This window comes from Periplaneta americana, chromosome 12, assembly GCF_040183065.1.
Source record: "Periplaneta americana isolate PAMFEO1 chromosome 12, P.americana_PAMFEO1_priV1, whole genome shotgun sequence".
Taxonomy (NCBI): domain Eukaryota; kingdom Metazoa; phylum Arthropoda; class Insecta; order Blattodea; family Blattidae; genus Periplaneta; species Periplaneta americana.
In genome coordinates this window covers 68,448,239-68,470,754 of record NC_091128.1, presented here as the reverse complement: position 1 = coordinate 68,470,754, position 22,516 = coordinate 68,448,239, and the positions used below count along the sequence as shown (strand labels likewise).

Sequence of the window (22,516 nt, the reverse complement as noted above, 5' to 3'; positions counted from 1 at the left end):
TTTAACGCTATAATATGTTATTTAAATAGTTTTAATAAGTTGTTATCTAATGCTGGCCTTTGGCAACGAAGACATTAGCGTTCATAGTTTTAATAATGAATCTACTGGATCCCAAAACAAGATTTTAAAAAATCATTAGGTACAGCCCTAGATCATATATATAACAGATAACTCCTCACTACGTTAAAATCGGCAGCACTTTGAAGAGAACAACCGCCAGGATTGCCACCCGTCCGCCGTAAACGAACATGAGATGGCAGCACAGTCGCTAATGCAATGCAAATGGGTATTATGATGTGACTCCTTGTGTAACAACTAGATGGCAGCGTAGTAAACCTGACAAAAGTTGTTAACCTCAAAGCCTATAACCCCGACATATCTGTTACATATATGATATAGGGTACAACATAAAAACAGCAACTTCATCTCAAAATGTTAAAGTAATTACAGTATTTATTTGTTCTGGCTAGCATGAATATTTTTACTAGCAATCACTTCAGCATTTTTCTGCAAAGCTAGCTGTAATAATTTCCTTCCTCTTGTCATATAATTGTTCATGTTTATGAGTAAAACATATGCAATCAATGTTAATCACTAGCATAGATCACTGTGTACCTCATCAGGTTATGAGCTAAAATCATTCTGCCTGTACAGATATTCTGAAAGTGATATTGAGGTGTACAGGCAAAAGGTATTAAGCGCACTTAATACTCTTTTCCTGTCAACATTTTGTTTATAATGGACTTAATAATTTATGGAGGTTTCATTACTAAGGAACTATAAGAGTTAAGACTTAATTCGTTTTCCCAGTAGACAAAGCACAATTTGTTCTACTTATTACCATTAATAACTCATTTTTCGCATTTTTGGACTTAATACCTTTTCCTTGTAAGCTCACGATTCAGTAGTTGCCCAAAATAGTTTTTCCGTCTGTTCAGGATTGAATGAGAGTCTGCAAGCAAGTCACCATTCTCATCCTTGATCACGTTTACCATTGCCTGATATCCGTTCTTTCATTCCTTTTTGCCTTTATATAAATCTCGAATGTTTTTATTCTTACTATTTGTTTCTACCTCATTCAGTTTTTCCTTCAAGTAACCTCTCTTTTTATTCCTAAGTGTACAACTTGCTTCCCGTCTTTCATTGAAATAATTATCTCTATTCTTCTCAACTGGATCCCGTAAGAATTTCAATTTTGCCTGTTTCCTTCTTCCAATACCATGCTACAATCTCCATCAAACCACGGTTTCTTTTTCTTAGTTTCATAATAACCTATGCTTTGTTCAGCTGCAATTTTGATACCATCTCTTATATTTTCCCACACACTATTAACATCTAACTCTTTCTCAACTTCCTAAAATGGCAAACCTATTCGAAATTTCGACCTGATAATGTTGCTTAGTTTCTCATCCTTTAATTTCAGAATATTGAATTTACAAATATTAACTTGTTGCTCTACTCACTTGGCTACTGATAGTCTTTCTCTTAATTCTCCAATTACCAAATAATGGTCCGAATTGTAGTCTGCCCCCCTGAAAGTTCGAATGTCTACATTACTAGTATGTATCCGTTTATCTATCAAGATGTGATCTATTTGGTTGTGTGTCAATCCATCTGGAGAAGTCCAAGTATATATTTTTTTATTTTTATTGGGTTATTTTATGATGCTGTATCAACATCTAGGTTATTTAGCGTCTGAATGATATGAAGGTGATAATGCCGGTGAAATGAGTCCGGGGTCCAGCACCGAAAGTTACCCAGCATTTGCTCGTATTGGGTTGAGGGAAAACCCCGGAAAAAACCTCAACCAGGTACCTTGCCCCGACCAGGATTCGAACCCGGGCCACCTGGTTTCGCAGCCAGACGGGCTGACCGTTACTCCACAGGTGTGGACTCCAAGTATATTTATGTATATCCTTATGGGGGAATGTTGTACTTTTCACAATTAAATTTTTTGATGTCGCAAAGTTGATTAACCTAACTCCATTGTCATTACTAGTTACGTGTAGGCTCTTTTTTCCAATAGTTGGTTTAAAAATATCCTGCCATCCTACTTTAGCGTTGAAATCCCCCAATAAAATTTTCATGTGAATCTAAATAACTGATCAAAAGTATGTTGCAATTCCTCATAGAAGCTATCCTTTATATTGTCTTCTCTTCTGTAGGGGCGTGAGCATTTATAACTACGATATCGCACCATCTATCCTTAAGTACTAAATATGATAACCTCTCACTGATAAATTCGACCTTTTTACTGCTGATCATATTCTTTTATGAACAAAGAATCCTGTTCCTGATTGGTGATTGTTGTTTCCTTCCTCATAATACAACAAGTAATCTCCTATTTGTGATAGGTATGCCATTCCCATCTAACCTAACCTCTTGTACTCCCACGAAGTCTATTCTATATCTAGCGAGTTCTTTTGCTACTAATGTTACCCCTCCTGTTCTAAAAAGACTAGTTACGTTCCACGTACCAAATCTCATAACCTTATTCCTTTGCTGTGGTCGTGCCAGAGGGAATCAGTCCCATTCCAAGGCTTATTGTATGGATTCGTAACAAGCTGTTTTTTACAGTGATGAGTTGTTAGCCCTTCGCCTAATCCCCAAGCTGGAGGACCACCCCTTATCAGCTGTCCACGACGGCTTATTCAATATATTCACAGCTACCCTCCATATCTGGAGGCCGTCTCCTCTATCCGCAACCTCAGGACGCACCATGCCATGGTGATAGGGACCCACAATACATGGAACTATTTACATATGTATAAAAAAAAAATCTTCTTGTAAAATTCACTACAGTTTTCGTCATTGTTGAATTATACAAAAGTCAGTATTCTATTTTTTTTCATCCTTCCAGTTTATAGCCATTACTGAAAATAATCAAAAGCTTAGCAAGAACTTTATTACAAATACAATATTGTTCGGTTTTTGTGCACCAGTTTAATCCACAAAATACGTCAATTTTTTTGGATCTGTCATATATATTACTATGCCGCCACCAACCACACTGCAAATGTGACGTAGGTACTGCGCACGGAATTTGGAATTTTAACACAGAACATTTGGCATACGGTTCAACATTCACACCGTATGTGAAATAAAGAGAGCTAAAACCATACATCTGGCAACCCTACTCGATCTGCAAGAATAAATTAGAATAGGAATTAGAAATATTACAGCTAATCTTCTTTGACATGTGAATGGAAATTTCTTCTGGAGATTGCAATTATGCACCACACGATGCAGAGCATTTTCAGCATCTTATGAATGAAAACCAGTAAATAAATAAGGTAAGTGTGTTTTTTTTCTTGCCATGGTTATGGGACCAATTTAACTGAGGGGAATACCAGCTTGAGCTGAAGCAGACATGTTTGTTAGTCATTGAGTGAGCTTAGAGACTCACTGTGCATTCCTGATTGAAATTACTCGTAAATTTTGAATACAAAGAAAATTAAATAGTTAGGAGACTTTTTTCTGTACACACATAGCTTATCAAAAACCATTTTTCAGTTATGGATGCTGAAAACGTAAACAGTTATAGAAACATTGAAATCAGTTTTCTGCAAAACACTGAGAAAGGGATTGGGCATCTTCAGCGACTTCTAACTTACATTTTTCTATAAATTAATTACACATTTTATGTAATCCCTTTCCTGAGCTCCTCGTCATGTTAGAAAAGTTTCAATACTAACAACATACTGCAGTGAAGTTTCAATAATAAATCTTAAAAACATAAAATGATTAGCAAATCAAAATCTCCAATTAATTACAATACCTGCTATGCAACTAATAGTTCCTCAGTCTCCTATTGTATACTATCTACCAAGAAGCAATTGGGCACTGTTTTTTCCCCTTTAGAACCTCATGGTACCACCTCTTGTTGCTATAACAGCAGCCACCCTGTCAGGCATGCTCTCCATTAGTTTGTGTAGGATATTCACTGGAATGCATTGCCATTTCTCTTGCAACATGACACTCAGTTGGACAAGGGAAGTTGAGCCCCATGTTTCAGCAGCTACTATGCAGTGGTATGCAGACAATAATGTTCACCAGTTGGACTAGCCTGCACATAGTCCTGATCTCAATCCTATTGAGCACCTTTGGGACGAATTGGACTGGCGATTGAGGTCTCAGGAGATGCAGCCTACTTCCATTGTCCAACTGAGTGCCATATTGCAAGAGGAATGGCGACGCATTCCAGTGGATATCCTACACAAACTAGTGGAGAGCATGCCTGACAGGGTAGCTGTTGTTATAGCAACAAGAGGTGGTACCACGAGGTTCTAAAGGGGCAAAACAGTGCCCAATTACTTTTTGGTAGTGTATATGAAGTAGAAGAGGATGCTAGTGTTCAATACAAAAAATTGACGAGACCTCCATTTAGTAATTCAGAGCTAAGAAACTTCAGAGTAAACTTTAAATCTCAGGCGAGCTTTCTCTGTAAAGAACATGAAATTAAGAAAAAGATAAATCTCCCAACAAGTAAAGAAAATCTAATTAATAAAACTATCAATACACAAGCAATAGATATAGCGTATTTTGTGGACCTGGTTGAAGAAACCAAAAAAAATGACTCTCCAAAAGATGTTCTAAAATTGATAGCATTGGTAACTGTTCATAGTAGATTCCCTAAAAAAGATTGGCACCATATTTTCACTGATTGATCCCTACTATCCAACCAAAATGGAGTAGGTGCTGGTGCTACATGTCCACTTTTCTCGTTTTATAAATCCTTAAGTTATGGAGCCATCTATATGACACTTCAAAATTTGTTGTACCAGATCTTCTATTTTGAACAAGTCGTTATTGACTGATTCTAAAGCAGCTATTACTGCCGTAACAACCAGTATATGACCTAAGAGTAAAAAAATAACTGTCAAAAAATTATACATTATCTGATAAAGCTTAACAATAGGATAGTTTTTCAATGGGTACCGGCACACTGTGGTCAACTTTTTCATTTTCAACAGTTAAAAGATTAGTCAACTCAAAATACCAAGGTGTAATACCACAAAAGAATCTGAAGCTAGGAGTAATTAGCAGTGTGTAGACATAACTGGAAATAATGGTGAAAATAATGTGTGTAGGTTTATAGTAGCCTACAGCCTATAGACTGTGAGTGGAACAAATTTTGTCTGGAGCCTTCAGTCAGGAGCAGACTTCTTTTACATGCCATAAATCTGTGACATGGGACATCCAACTTTACTTCTAGCCCAAAGGAATCCATGCTAAGATTTTCTATCACCCTTAAAAAATCCAAATCTATCTCCCTCAGGTTGCAAACCACGAACTTCAGCTCAAATGGACACTAAATCGCCAAGACGACATTTGGGGATGGCAAGCTTTATGAAAGTGCCCAAAGTTCGACAGTAAAGTTCAGATCTTGTTCGTGCATTACAGAATTTTTAGCGATATTAAGGTCATCAAAATCCAGATCCTGATAAGCTACACAAAAAGGGAGCTCATGTAACATATATTTTATGATAGAAGCTATTCGGAAGTGGCAATATTACTATTGGAGAGCAATTTTACAATAAGAATAGCAGGGAAACCAAAGTTCTAGTTGCCATGTCCATATAAATCTGCTGGAGATAGAACTATAATAATTATATCCTTCAATAAGAAACTGCCAGCAGACAAAGCATTGTCTGCGCTTCTCTATTACTGCTATGCAACTAATAGTTTCTCAGTCTCCTATTGAATATGAATTTTATACCTGCCACGAAAATAAATGTGCATCTGAGCCTAGTTCAGTAACACTTATTTGTTTCTTGAAAGGTGCACCATTAGCTAAAGAACTCCACATCAGCTTTTTATACTGGAGACCATAATTCAAATTCAAGACATGTTTGATCAGGTTTTCTCGAAGTACTCTCATTTCCGTCGCCAATATTTTACCATTTTTCCAGTCACTATTACAGTAAAATACCAGTATAACGAAATTCTAGGAACCTCTGAAATTACTTTGTTATATTAAAATATCAATATGTTATTTTTCTAAAGAAAAAAAGCATATACTTTATATTCATATATAAGGACCTCGCTGTTTTCATTGAATAATCACTGACTATATGTAGTCTCAGCATAGCTCAAATGGAAAGAGCGCTCAGTGCGCAAAAGCTGAGAGGTCCTGGTTTCTTCAATAATAGGTAAAAAAAAAAAAAGCATCTTGTTCATTTCTCTCTACTTACGCCGTAAATTTCGCATATTTTACACGTAGGTTTGGGAAACATCCTTAAATAAAGTAAAAAGTTGAACTTGCAGTGCATTTAAATATAAAAAAGTTTAAAGAAAGTACAGAGAAAATACAAAATTAAAGTTTTTTTAAGCACTTGGTAGAACAACAGGTGCCATATTGTTTGGGAAGTCATTTTGTGAGATTAGTGAGCTGTGATTGGAGCCGCCATATTGCGACATTAGTAAGCTGTGATTGGTAGAAGGAAACTAAATAAGGAGAACAAGGGAACTGCATAAAAAGTTGACACAAAATTCAGAGACACTAGATATATAATGACCACGTGGCAACTATCCAATTGCAATATTATTGTAATATACTGTATGCCCCTATTTGCTAACGAATTGTACCCAATATTTACATTATTTTTCTTTATTAAAGTGATTTTTTTTTCCAAGGGAGTGAAAGCTTTATTTCGTTACGGTATATTGATTTTTTTTTTTTTTTTGTAAAAATTAAATTTGTTGAATTGAAACATTTTAACATTAAATTATACAGAAAAAAATGTCAGAGAACAGAAAATAATTTCATAACACCCAATATTTCGTTATACTGGCATTCGTTATAGCGACATTTCAGTGTATTTTTTAAATGAAATTATGGGCCAAGTCAGACTACCACTATGCACTATGATGTGCCAATGGATATGATGATCAATGGCAGATGCAACAATAATCCATCCATGAAAGATGGTCCTAGGAGCATACGAGTAAACTGCACACACACACACACACACACATCTTTGAAATCAAAACTTTATAACAATATGAAATAATGGTAAATGATCTACTGAATGACTGCACAATTTTTTAATAAGAAGAGTACAGTACTCCAGTATATTCAGTTACAAAAGATTATGTATAACATTTATCTGGTAAGTTTAATGATATGCAGTAATTTCCCACTTTTCGCATTATGCTTAGAGTGGAATATTATGTTATGTAACATTCAGGAAGAATTTACTATTTATCCAATATATTTATTCACATATATTTATTTTTAATATTATAGCATTTACAAAGTATTATTAGATTACAACTTCCAAAGCACATCATATGAAAAAGTATGTGCATACATCTGTACCTCTATTTAATTATTATGGCCCCTCCCCTATGAATATAAAATTTTGAACATGTAAAAATGTGAACATTTAAGTGACTAATATGTAATAAATGTGTAAATTAAACTGCTGTTTTTACTGAATGGACAGATAAATTAAGTTAGTTATAGACAGACAACACACTGAAATGATTGAATGATTCTGAGAATCAAACATACTGGTATATAGAAGTGTTTGCCACATTTATCAATGTTCAAGGATGTTAGATCAAATTTAATTAAATATTAAAACGCAATTTAACAAATACCGAATAACTGATCCAAAGTTAATTTATTAATCCGTGGAAGGATTGAGCGTGTGAAGTGGACAGACAGAATAAGAAACGAAGTTGTGTCGGAAAAAGTGAATGAAGAAAGAATGATATGCTGAAACTGATCAGGAAGAGAAAAAAGAATTGGCTGGGTCACTGGTTGAGAATAAACTGCTTTCTGAAGGATGTACTGGAAGGAATGATGAACGGGAGAAGAGTTCGGGCCAGAAGAAAATATTAGATGATAGACAACATTAAGATATGTGGATCATATGAAGAGACAAAGAGGAAGGCAGAAAATAGGAAGGACTGGAGAATTCTGGGTTTGAGTGAAAGACCTGCTCTTGAGCAGAACACTATGAATGAATGAAAGAAGTTAATTTTTAATTGATATTCATTATTATATCACGAACAGAAAAAATATCTATGAACTTACATGGTTTTACGCGATCTGCTCGTAGAATCAAGGGCACAATTACTGTTTGTTGTTTTTATGGAGTTCAGCAATGACATTGCATTGCATATGAATATGAACAAAGCTTTGGATTTTGGTATAATGCTTAGTATTTATTCAAACTAGAAATGAAATTTAGAGTTTCTTCACAATTTCATTGCATGCTTTAGTTAAAAAAGGAAATCCATTTACAGTACTATATTTTTTCCTTTGGTTATTTTACAATGCTGTATCAACATCTAGGTTATTTAGTGTCTGAATGAAATGAAGGTGATAATACTGGTGAAATGAGTCCGGGGTCCAGCACTGAAAGTTACCCAGCATTTGCTCGTATTGGGTTGAGGGAAAACCACGGAAAAAACCTCAAAAACCACGGAAAAAACCTCAATCAGGTAACTTGCCCCGACCGGGATTCGAACCCGGGCTACCTGGTTTCGCTGCCAGACACGCTGACCATTACTCCACAGGTGTGGACACGGTACTATATTTAGCTATGATAAACAACTATAGATATCATCCCTGACAAACTCAGAAGCTGGACTGTATAGTCTGGAATGATAGTAGAATGCCAAAAACATCTTTAGATGCCAAAATGGAAGGTTCAAATAAAGTCGGAAGATCTCATTTATGCTGGCTTAATGATGTACAGAAAGATGTAAGGAAAAATTGGGCTTGAATATGAAGAAATAAGGCCCAGGATCGCCAAGAATGTAGGAATGTCATTAGGGAAGCCAAGGTTACACTAAAAGGACCATAGTGCCACAGAAGAAGAATTTTAACTATGTCGTAGTTCTAGCCGAGAAAATTGTGTTTGATATTTAATTCCCTTCAAGTAAAAGGATTTTCTTTTTCCCATATGAAAATGTATAGTAAATGAATAGTAAAATTAATTTAATTTACGTAAAACAAAAATTCCTGTGCTAAAGAAAAACTGATCCTCTACATATGACTGGAATTTTTAAGGTGATGAACTTGATGCGGTTTTTTTGAGATGTAGAGACATTCAACGTTTTGAAGTTTCATCTAGGACATGGTGGAAATACCCAAAAATCTCGCAACATGATCCTTTACAATTTGTTATGCTTCATTTAACAATGACTAAGATGCAACTCCGAAAAAGCTGACGAACTTGCAAAAACAAGGAGAGGCTACAAAATATATTGGATCAGAGCTGATTCTCGGAATACCTAGGTGCTCTGTCAGAGAGGCAATTAAAAAGTGGTCCAAGACTCAACATTACAAAATCTGGATTAAGACACCAGGTATCAATCATGGGAAACAATTTAATATTAGACCATGCAACAAAAGAGCTGAAATATTACTTTAATGTAATAGTTTCAGCTGAGAGCAATTACAGCTTTTCTCACAGGTCATGTTCCTGTGAAAAAGCATCTCAATATAATGGGTATACTTCAAGGTAATCTATGGGAAGGAAACTGAAACAACCCAGCACATCATTTGCTTGCAGAAGATACTTTATCTCTGGGAAAGAATCTCTAGAATCAAAAGATTTTTGAACTGAGTTCTATATTTGGACCTTAAAAAAAAAAAAAAAAAAAAAAAAAAAAAAAAAGGTAAAGGTATCCCCGTCACATGCCATGAAGGCACTTGGGGGGCATGGAGGTAGAGCCCCATGCTTTCCATGCCCTCGGCACTAGAATGAGGTGGTGTGGTCGGCACCACGCTCTGACCGCCTTTTACTCCCAGGAAAGATCCGGTACTCAATTTTATAGGAGACTGAGTGAACCTCGGGGCCATTCTGGAAGTTTGGCAACGAGAAAAATCCCGTCACCACTTGGGATCGAACCCCGGACCTTCCAGTTTAACTAATTTTAATTAAGGAAACAGGGCTGATGAATCGGTATTAAATTAACATAGATAGCACAATAAGCCTAAGGCTGTGGTGCATTCGAAGAAATGACGGGCCTAATGTGGAGGAAAAAAAATGCAACTCATATTTCATAATGTTATTGTACCCTGTCGCAATTAATGTTTCTAAAAACATTTTCCGGAATTATGAAAACTTTCTGTTTAGCCCATTGTAGCAAGCAAGTACATTTTTGATAAGTCATTCAGATTGAAAATAAATCACTACATATTGAATTTCTCCGATTGCTGACTTATCTGAAACAATCTCAAATATGAATTGTAAAAGAAGACAAAGTAACAAAATGACAATCACATCTACTACAGTTATTTAGTATTTGTCAAACATCTGGAATGGCGATTTTTATCATAAACAGGAAATCTGTTCATTTTCAATGCAAACTGCAGATAATTTAGTTAATATGAACATACAAATAAATTGAAAAGGTCTATATTAAAGCGGTCATTCTTATTTTCTGCCAATTGTATAAAGCTCGCGAGTATATGAATAAATGTGGCACACTTCAATTTCTTAACTGATTTCGATATGCTTTTATTTTATTGGATTATAATGGTATGCTATCTATCCTGATGGTACATCATCTACAAGGAAATTGACAGTAATTACAAGGCACATTTAAAATTGTTTGTATACGTATCAATGATAATCAGAAATCCCTCGCATAACCCTACACAACAGAATCTATGAATAGATCTAGATTGGAGTTTGGATCTTATGCCATGTAAATTAAAGTTGAATGATGGCATTTTAGAGGTAGCAAAGTTTCTGAAATATCAAGAAGCATTCAGACATGTATTACATAATAACTTCAAGTAAACTATCTAAAAAATTGCCATTTGATATCACTTGTCAGTAACAATATTACAACTTGATTCAATTTCTCACTATTCCTCTTCCATACAAGCACACACACACACACACACACACACACACATGCGCGCACGCAAACATGCTAAAATTATTCTGCTTCCACTGACGTTTTAGCCAGTGAAAAGAGGTAATAGCTATTCAGGTTGGAGCAAGTGAAGCATATTGGCACACAACAGCTAGAAGAAAGAAAGTGTGGTGGCAACACATTATTTGAAAAAGAGGTTAGTATATTCTTCACTTATGAGTTGAAATTAAGTTGTGTGTTGGGACTGGTTAAGTGTAGATCAGTTGTTATCGTGTGACGCCCTTAACATTCTGCCTCTCGAAATATTGATAGTGATGATGAAAATGAACGTTATTTGTCACAAATTGGACATGGTAAACCCATGCATACACAGGCAGCTAAAATCATTCAGAATTTATATTGTTATCCCCGGTGAATGGGGTCCACTACAGTTGCTGGAGTCGGCTATTAAAATTACAGTATTCATTTTGTTTACTAACATGACTACATAAGTGTTGAAAATGATGTCCCTCAGCTGCAACATATTCCTGACATCTCCACGTGCAAGTTCGTCTTCTATAATTCTCCCGATTTCTCGTACAATACTGTTTTTAACTCATGGATTTGTGTGGATTATCTTTGTATACATTATTTTTTAGATTTTTCCATCAATAAAAATCGCAGGCTGACTAATCGCGGGACCTAGGGGCCATAATCCTCTACTAATAACAATGTCCTCGAATAATTCGCTTATCAAATTCAATGCTTTGGCTGCTGTATGGGCAGATGCTGAATCCTGCTAGAAATAAGTACTCCGACATTCGATATCGGTTAGCTGTTCAAAAAATGGGTTGAGTATTTGTGTTCTGTATTGATTGTATCATCAAAAAATATAGGGCTTACAATCCTATGTGCAGTTACAGTGCACCATACACCAACCTTCTCATCATGTAAAGGAGTTTCATGAATGAGATGAGGATTTTCTGTACTCCAGTATCTATTGTTTTGCGTTATAGCATGGCCATGTAAGTGAAATCATGCTTCATCTGTGAAAATAATTACTGTAGGATCCACAACACCATCAGCAACACTTTGTAAAACCCAGTTACAAAAATTCACACAACTCAGATTATCTCTAGGCTGTAATTCATGCACTATTGTCACTCTGTAGGGCTTAAATTTAAGAATTTATGGCTCTAATTGCTATGGTCTTCTGAGAGACTGCAGAGAGATTTTCTCCTATTGCATCGAGTTTTTCCTCAGTAAGTACAGTTGGGTTTCTCTTTCCACGTTCATTCAGAACTGACCTCGTTTCTCTAAACTTTTTACGAGCTTTAATATAGTCGTCCTATGTGGAACGGAAACACCAGGAAATTGCGTTACAAAACATCGTCGCACTGTTCTACAATTCTTCGTTATCAAGTAACACTCGACAAGATACATACTTTGTTGTAATGTAAACTCTTGTGGTGCCATATTAAGCCATAATCTTCAACTAAGACATACGTACATCAATACAAACGTCAACAGAGCTCATAGGCAACTGAACATCAGTTATCAATTGCAATGTGACCATGTACTGTGTCCTTGAAGGCAGGAACAGAGAGAGAAAGGCTGTAGCGGACCCAGTTTACTGGGAATGAGAAGCGCTGATGCCAGACCTCCTTACCGTCGAGTGCCGTAGAGAATGTCATAGACCGCTCTGTATATACTTGTATTGTACAGAGGAAGGAGGACAATGCCATGACCCTTTTGCAAAAACTATAGTTACAAAAGGAGTACCACACTCAATGTTGAAGTAAATAGTTGCACTAGATACAGTAAAATATTCCTGCAAAAAAAAGTGTGTCCAAAACAGAATAGATCTGTGTGGAATCGATTAATTTAGTCGTGACTTAATTCGAATAACAGTGTATGAATTTTATGCAAATCAAACCACTCAGACCATAGACAAAAATTCTTAGCGCTCTCTGCAGTAAAACAATGAGTACTGAATACAGGTCCCCATATCATTTTATATTTTAACTAATCCCAACATGAATGTTAGTTTTCACTTGTAAGCAAAGAGTATTAACTTCTTTAAGTAATATGTTGCAACCACGTTTACTTTCTTCTAACTGTCGTGTGCTGATCTGATATGCTTCACTGGCTCCAACTGGGACAGATACTACCCCTTCCTACTGACTGAAACATCAGTGAACGAAGAATACACCCAATATCAATCAAACATGTATGGGTGCATATGAAATGAGAAAAATTATATTCTACGTATACATTACGATACGAGCAACAAATGTATATGGAAGTAAATTGAGCCAACCTTTAGTATTAGATGGTAGTAGCTTATGATCTTCCATTAACAACATAGTTCGCAATTCAAACTTCATTTACGATTACTTTTATTGTATGATGGCTTTTGAATGCATACTGTATCCTAGTTTACAGTGTATATTATAGGTTAGAACTTAGGCAAATGCTCATCCTTATTTATTTATTGTAATAAGTAAGCTACATTTCTACAGTGATAGGAGTATCCTACCATAAGAGTACGAAAATTGTCACATTTAATTTCAGTGACCTACGACATCATTTATTCTGCATAGGCAAGTATGCATAAACAGCTCTAAATGCAAATAAACAACCTACCAAATAATATTAAAGGTTTTCCGCACAATTACTTATTTCTAGTTATTAACTTCTTAATTACAAAAAGAACTTCAATTCTAACAACTTGTTAGGTTTTCTGTGTTTTGTGAAATGTAGCTTCTATACTGTGCAGGGTGACCAGATGCTGAAATACCTTTGGAAGACAAAAAGGTGGAGAAAATTAAAAAAAAAAGCAACAGGTAATTCTACGACGTCCTCGTGTAATGGCACTATTTTGTACACTTAAATGTTGTGTAGAGTATATTTTTGCTTGCATGTCGTTGATGTGACAATACAGTATGTCCACAAAAACCCTCCATGATTACAAACGGGTGTAATTTCATAATGGTGTACATTACAACTTTATACTAGTGTCATAAAGGATGGCTCAAAAAATTCCTGTTTTGAATATTGCAGTATGTCTAATTGCCGGCAAAAACAATTGATGACAGCAGAAGAGAAAAAAAAGCTGTTAATATGGGTTACCAGTTTTTTGTTACTTTTGCATTATTGGATAGTATCAAATGTTCGTAACCATCTTAACAAACAACTGGCAAGAATGTGGACTGGGCCTCAGGAGACCAAGATGTCCTCTGTAAGTGGCCGCCAAGGTCCCCCAAATTGAAAGTTTGTAACTTCTTCTTAAGGGATTATATAAAGGTATAATTTATGTACCTCCACTGCCTCATATTCTGCAAGACATCATATCTGCAATGCCACTGAATCCATTCCAGTAGAGATTTTGGAGCATGTGTGGCATGAGTGGGAATTAGCCTTGATGTCTGCTGTATGACACACAAGGTGCACATTGAGTATTTGAGGTCTGTACTATACAATTTTTTAGTTGCTCTTTGTGGTGTCATTATTTTCATGTACATACGACTACTAACAGAGAAGATATACCCATTTATAATCACGGAGGTTTTCTGTGAACGTTCTAGATATCTCAGTTCTCAATTAAAAGAAAATCTAATAACATCACCAATGGATTAATGAAAGAGGGAAAAAGGAAGAATTATCATTTCTTCCTCTCATTATATATATGTGATATCCTTGTACAATTATCCAAAGTATTAAGTTTCATGTGGAATAGTAATTTTATTTAAGCATATGAATAACAATTTGCAAGAACTTTTTTCAGGTGAGTGTTTTAAGTGTTTACAAACCATTCATGGAAAAAGAATTACAGTACTTTCTTTTGTTTTTAATTTCCTGTCTTGTAATATTTTATTTGCTAAAATTTGTTTAAGACGAATTGGATTGCTTTTTTTATAGATAATTATAAACATCTATGCTCGTTGCTGTCATGTTTTCAAAGTTGTACTGTACAAGAAGTACTCTCCTCACAAAAGTGGGTAACAGTCGATTTCTTTCATTTGACCACTACATCCCTGTCACTTAAGACTCTCTTTAAATATTTGAATTGGAACCAGACAATGAAAAATAAAATTCATAAGCTTTCAAAAGTTCGGAAAAACAATTTTATCCTTATTCTTAAATTAAAGAAAGAATTCACTTCATTGAGAATCCATTTCTCATCAAGAATAAATTGTCACTCTCAACACTTAAAAATGCTTTCAGTTCCTTGATACTGACCAAACAACTTGATGTCATCAATTTCAATGTCTGTTTCATATACTTAAGCAAGCATGTAATTCATCAATACTGGAAATAACAGCATATTTGTTAAACTAAATCCACTCAAAACAAAATTCTTGCAAAAGTACTGCTCATTTCTCCAAATAATCACAAGATTGATATATTGCTAATACCTCATGAACAAAAGATTTACAAACTTCTACCCAACCATTCTCATTTAACTCTATTAGGCAATAAAAATTTGACCTTAATGGGCAAGAACCTCAATATTTGCTTTACAAAATGGAAATTCCGGAACAATATTACCAACGAAGATCAAAACAAAAACTAAAAGATACTCTTTATCAATAGAACATTATACTTGTACACCATGAAATAAGCTGGTACCACGTTTAGAGCAATAAATAATAGGAGTTACAAAGAGTTCAGTTTTTAGTAGTTCGAAAGTTTGTCAAATTTTCAAACGCCTAAAGAACAGGAGGACATGTCCTCCAAAAGCTGGATGCCTGGTCACCCTGATACTGTTGAAAATTAAGGTTATTGGTAGTTACTTTTTTTTACAATTAGTAAAGGTACAACAATAACAATTTAAAAACCAAACAAGTATTTTGTTTGTAAATTCTGTCGTCCTTCATGAGCTTCAGACACATCAATTAAAAAAACTTAGATATACTAAACTGAACTCCATGACGCTACAGCAATATGAGAGGCCAGGGTCAAGCCAAGCACCTACCATCTAGTAGCAAGGGCGTTAACTACCAGACAAGATAGGGGTGCTGCAATGCTGCATTGTGCTGTAAGTTCCCACAGGTATTATTAATCAGCTTTAAGACATATGTATTATGATGTGTAGTAATATGAGGTGCTATCGGAAATTTTCCGAACTGTAGTGATTGCAGCAACCTTGAGAGATACACAGTTTCCGCACTAGGTGTCACTAGCTGCATGCTTCGTGAGTCAGTATGTCAAGCAACTGGAATCTAGGTATAATGTGACTTGTACTAAACATATTTTTGTGTCCAAGCATTTGTGCTATGATTCTGCGATGGCAGACAATCATGAACAAAGAATATCCATCAAGTATTGTGTTAAGCTCGGAAAATCTGCCATAGAGACTCTCAAAATGATTTTTCAGGCTTTTGGCAATGACGATTTAGGCCATACACACTTCAAAAAGGGCAAAACATTGGTCAACGATGACAAGCACACAAGATGGCCGTGTATCAACACAACTCCCGAAAATGTTTAAAAAATACCCTTCTCAAGGACCATTGCTGTACCATCCTTGACATTTGCAACAACAGTGAAACACATTTTGAAGAGGCTGAGAGAGAATGTTCAGCGCAATACTGCAATTGTGGCACAACCCCAATTGGCTGCTTCACCACAACAATGCTGCTATTCACATGGCTCTAAAATTGCAACAGTTTTTCACAACCACCAACATGCCAGTTGCTCTGCACCCTCCATACTCGCCAGATTTAGCTCCTTGTGACTTCTTTTTTTCCCGAAAATGAAACTGAAGGTGAAGGAGTTATGTTTCTAGGTGGTACAAGAGATCGAGACAAAATCACAGAAGGTACTTGAAATGCTACAGCAAAATGATTTCCAGGGAGTGTTTGAAACAGGTGGAACTTTCAGGATTGCTGTATATGAAGTCAGAAGGGGATGGAATGCAATTGTAAATAAAATAAGCCTAACATATTTTTATAGTGTAAGTCCGGAAAATTTCGTCTAGCACCTCGTACTATTGGCTAGGAGATTAGGTGCCTAGTTCCTAGCTTATTCATGTGAAACAAATCAACATATATGTTTAAAAAACTATACATTATATTATAAAACAGGTGTCGCTGTTATCAGCAATTTATGTGGGAAACACTTCTTCTCTTAATCATAATCATACAAATAAAAACTGCTTATATTCAGTTTGCATACTTGTAAAAACAATTTCTGCAAAGAAGACTATGAGAATGTATTGCCTCTAAGTATACTTCAGGAATATCACAAAAATGCTAAAAAAACTAAGAAAAAAATATAATTACAACTGACTGAGAGCGAATTGCCATGCTTTGTAATTTCTGTACGATTACTGTTCCTTGGTGACAAATTTTATGTCATAAACCCACAAGTACCATTTGACAGTTTCAGATATTAGGTTCTCCATATTCAATTTTGTTGTTTCTACAGAGAAAGAAACATAATTCAAATCTTTAGCACTGACTGAAGTTCTATCAAACCTCTGTTATTATATCTGTTCGACATACATAATACTGAAGAAGAAAAATTTTGCAACCATTGTTAACAACACTAAAATCAAAGTAATAGTAGACATAGAGTGTAGGAATTTCCTATGGCAAAGGAAGAATAGTTTTGCGACTAAAAAAGACGCATTTCATTTCAGGAAACATACAGTTAGAAACACAGTGCACTAAGGCCTCTTTAAGTGTAAGATGCTATTCCATTGGACAAATGTCTATTCTCTCTGACTTTAATATATTAGATAATTAAACACAGAACTGTAAAATACTGTCATAGTTGTTTGTTTTTCAATGGCGTCAGACTTGCAGATTTAAATTATTTCTCTTCTGGCATCTCAGTTTAAAGCTGTAAGATCTGTATGAAGTGTGATTTAAATCATCACGCGTTAACAGGTGGTACTTGATCATAGTCGCATTAATAGTTAAATCAAAATTTTCGCTTTGCAATAAATGTTAAACAAGATAATTCTGTACTACTTCTAATCAGAAATAGTTATTGATTTTCTTGGTTTATACGGGCTTTTTTTCCATAATTGTTGTATGGCAGAAGCAGACCCTTTCTTCCTTGACATTAGTTTTTTGTTACATTTTGCTTCTGTTGTTCCGAAGACCAAGATGTGATGACACTTATTGCAAATATTTTAAATTATATTCAGTGTATTTATTGTTTGTAATTAGTACTGTAGCGCTGAATCGTGATTTACACTTTGATGTTTTTGACAAACAGAACTCATTTACAGGAAAATATATCTGAAACCTATACAATTGCAAATTAAACTAATACTGTATTTATTATAGTTTTCGCACAAATTGTAAAATGTGACTATATGATCATCACCCCAATGCAAAGCTAATGGAATGGACCATCTCTACAATATAGTATAGTTAAGACTGTGAAGAACTAAATTCGAACCTACATAAAGATACGGAATGCATGCATGAAAACATGCACAGGAAAATAAAAACATAATGAGATTTGCATTGTTAAAAATATTCAATTTTGGTAAATGCATCATTTGCAGTGTGTAAAGTTTCTGGGTATTCATTCCACTTCATTTGTAGCATAGTACAAATTAAATATTCAAAATTTCATTAAAAGTGCTAAATCGTCATAATTATAATCAATTCATCATCATTAAACAAACTAATATAATCCTAGAATTATACATACTTTTCAATATCAGGTTCGCTTTCTGAAATAATGTGTTTCTTGTGGTCTACTGATTCACTATTCTGCCTAAAGACGTAATATATGATACATTTTCCATTACACATTTCAAATGTATACCATAAATTACACAAAAATCATGGAGGAAAACAATCTCACTTCTGATATAAATTTAGCAAAAAAAAAGAAATATATAAATATAGCCTATATTATTTTCGTTGGTTCAGACTTCGAGATATTTTTACTAATATTATATAAAAAGGCTACTTTTTTGTACCTAACTGGACACAAATTCCAAAATAAAAAATTGATTTGATTAACAATTATGTTGTGAATCATACTGCATCATCATCATCATCATCATCATCATCATCATTAAAAAACTCTCAATGAAAGAATCTCTTTCGCGTTTTCTGTATGATGATACATTTTTATATGTCCCATATTTAATTGAGAGCTAGAAAATAAACCAATGTAATATCAAATGGCAAATTACAAAGGTCACTGATGGAAATAACGATGTAATTTAAGCAATAACAAATCTCTCACTTCAAAATTATTGCTTTATAATACTATAATAGGAAGAGATTATTCATACCTTTTATCAAGTTCCATAACCTTGGTATAATATATCTACTAGTTAAGCGCATGAAGGACGGAATCTGTTGACAATTCCTGTCGTAGCATTTAGTGTACCAGTGTACCATATTGTTCAAAATGTAAGCACTACTAGTTATCTGTCCCCATTTTGACCTTGCTTTGCAATACAATTTCATCACTGAAATTTCAGGTACCGGTATATGACTATTTTTTCTTCTTTCAAGAGTGGACCCATTTACTTTGTTCTGTTCCCTCTACTTGCTGAGTACTGTTACAGTTTTATTATTTTAGAGTTATGACGTCATATTCGAGATATATGATGTAGTTTGTGGTCAGTCACACCACACTTTTATTTTAAAATAATAATTCAGAAATTCAAATTTTGGAATGATAAATTTTACTAAATCAATGAGTGACATATTGCTGCCACTACTAGTGCTTGGTAGATAAAGAAACAAACTGTAAAAGAATGACGTCCATTATTAAATTTTCAAATATAATTGAAAACCTCCCCAGAAAAAGGGTGTAACATCAAATTAATTAAATATGATTTTGGTGGAAAAAGTAATTTTGAAACAATCATTTATTCAAACTTGTATCTTTGATTAATCAAATAGTTTTTCTAGTAAATGTGAGCCAAACGAAATAGGACCCTTAAATTATTTTCTTTTCTCCTGAAATGTAAACGTGTATTATAGATTAGTTGGTTACATCCTTATTCCAGAAAGGTCTTCAATTAATGGTAAGACGGTGACGTCATATTACTTAAGTTCTAATACAAAGAAAACTGACAAGTGCAAATCTTAAGATGATGTACAGTCAGTATGAAAAAATTTAAATCCGTGACACTTGGTATAGCCTAAGAAAAGGACAATGGTCATAAGAAACTTCCATGGCTTGCTCAAGATTGCCTGAAAACAGTTAAGATTATTATGGTAAACAGAAATTAATATCTATTATGAATTTTTTAATTGGTGAAAAGGATGCATTTCTTTATCATAGCAAGAAATCATTTATATGATCAAAATCAAAATTATTGCTTTAAAAAGTGTTTTAGTTTAATAACGATCCTATATACAGAATTTAAATAGCAAATTTGTTAAGTTAATTTATTATGTTTATTCAAGCGAGTTATATGAAGTATTTAAATTACAGAAGATGGTACTCACATATTAATTTTTTTTAACTGAGTGTGGTTTATATACATAATTTTATAACTTCATAAAATGTAGAAAAATTAAATCTATTTCGCTGTGTTTAAAGGAATAATAATAAACTCGTTTAAACTGAATAACATCACGCTTCAATGTTAAATACGTACACATTTTATTATTATTGTTTGTTTAGTCAACTATTATTATTATTATTATTATTATTATTATTATTATTATTATTATTATTATTATTCCACTAATTTCCCTCAAATATATTAATACTGATACAAGAACAAATTTAGTTACAATTTTTCTACCGGCTGTAATTTTCCTAAAATATTAGTAAATTGCATATCTACCAACGACTTATAATGTCAAGAATAAATTAAATATTGAAAAAAAGTATTTGAAAATAAAAAAAAAAAAGACAACAAAAACATTAAATACAAAACTAAATTATGGAGTGTTTCAAAAAGGTATCACACAATTTCCTTTTTGCTGTTGGCAATTAGAGAGTCCTATTTACCAGCTTCTGTTACGAATTTGTGCCTAGTCTGTGAATTTACAAAACAACTGTTTTGTTAATCTAAACTACATCAATTCAACGACCATCAAAGTAAACGAATTTATGTCAACTAGAACGGAATGTATGAATCTTTCTAACTATATTTTAACACAGCAGAGAAAATCTCAATGTCCTGAGCTACAGAAAACTACATATCAAAATAAAAAAGGTTAAAAAGTTAAGATTGTGTTTATCCAATACTCGAGATCACTCACATAAGAACACTATAAAATTAGAATTCTTGAAAGTCTATATCCTTGCTAAAAAAAAAAAAAAAGTGGGTACCAGTATTTTGGATTTGGACGTTTGCACGTAAAATAAAAGATAAAATAAAGCAGCCTGCTTGAGAGAAATTCCAACGAAGCGCACAGTATGAGAAATCTTTTCATTTATATTTAGCATGCCTGAATTCAGAAACGATGAGAAGTGTCGTTAAGTTAGTGAAGTCTAGTTCCTGGTTATGCTTACATCATGAATCCAATTTATTATTTACGCTTATCAACAGAAGTCTCATTATTACGATATACAACATTATAAGATTTCTATCTTGAAAATAATAACGAAAACACGGTGCTTTTTCGAATTAATTTTACTGGTTCGTAAAAACATAAAAAAACAATTATATGAATAATTAATATCAGTGTAACACTCTGTCAACACACGTCATAATTCCTATAATACACCAAATGAAATATCTAATGTTGCATCAGAGAGCATCACCAACACAATCATCATAATTAGCATCATCTTAGAAAGAAGTGTTAGTCATTACTTAATACTGACAGTCAAGGATAACTAATGTATTATATATTTTGATTTCTTACATTTAGAACAATACAGTACACAATAAGTTTTTGGTGTTGTTTTAACATATTTTCATCTGATCCCATGTTCTATCCAGCTTCAGAGCTATTACAAACAGTTACCACCATTTCTTCAAAACTCAAAACTGTAAATTGAAATGTTGGTCACTCATGTACGCACATAAGCTGCAAGCTTCTGCTGAAAGTAGAAAACATACACATAAATCAAGTAATGTTCTTTATAATATATTATGTTTCTTAATGTGAAAATATTATTAGAAAATAATGAAATGCTAAATTTATATAAACATCTAATATTCAATATACCGTATTTATTGAAGGCTTCACTTGTTCTAAATACTGAACTATCATCTCACGTTAATTTTATTATGATTTATCACCTGACATTTTTCCAAAGGAAATAATGGTTGCAACTTTGTGATATCCCTAATATGATATTTAAATAAAAACAGTTTTGAAGTATGAAACATTATTTAGTTTCATTCCAGTACAAATAAATAAAAATGTATACTTTTTGTAGAGATATTTTATTAATGCAGATTTTGAACCAGAAATTATAAACTCTGCATTGCATGGTTCATTTTAAAATCTATTGCAAACAATAAAATTGTGCTCGATTCTGTGATTCTCTCTTTAAAACAATTTATTCATCTTCGACATTTAAATTTTCCTATATACAGCATTTACAAAAATATGCACATTAGCCTATAATTATATTTCAACAAAAGTTTCTGTTGAAGTACTAAATGAAAAATACAAAAAGCACGGAGTATGTTCTCGAACCACAACTTGTTTAAGCTACATTACATATTCCAGTTTACCAGTGATGTACAAAGATATAACAGAGTTTTCACACCCTGGACCCTGTTTCATAAAGG

The 22,516-nt window shown here is 33.8% G+C and overlaps 1 protein-coding gene across 3 annotated transcripts in view; it reads right to left on the bottom strand.

The window, feature by feature from the left end:
* Positions 1-7,214: 7,214 nt before the first annotated feature.
* Positions 7,215-22,516, bottom strand: part of LOC138710529 (transmembrane protein 268) — a 92,146-nt gene continuing 76,844 nt past the window's right edge. For 2 of the 3 annotated variants that reach the window (XM_069841494.1, XM_069841491.1), the window contains one exon: positions 7,215-21,813. Coding sequence is in view for 1 of the 3 variants with exons in the window: in XM_069841491.1 (XP_069697592.1) it covers positions 21,758-21,813 (56 nt within the window). In the remaining 2 variants the exon portion in view is untranslated. Of the gene's footprint in view, positions 21,817-22,516 lie in introns of all 3 variants that reach the window. The other variant, XM_069841495.1, reaches the window with a different exon arrangement.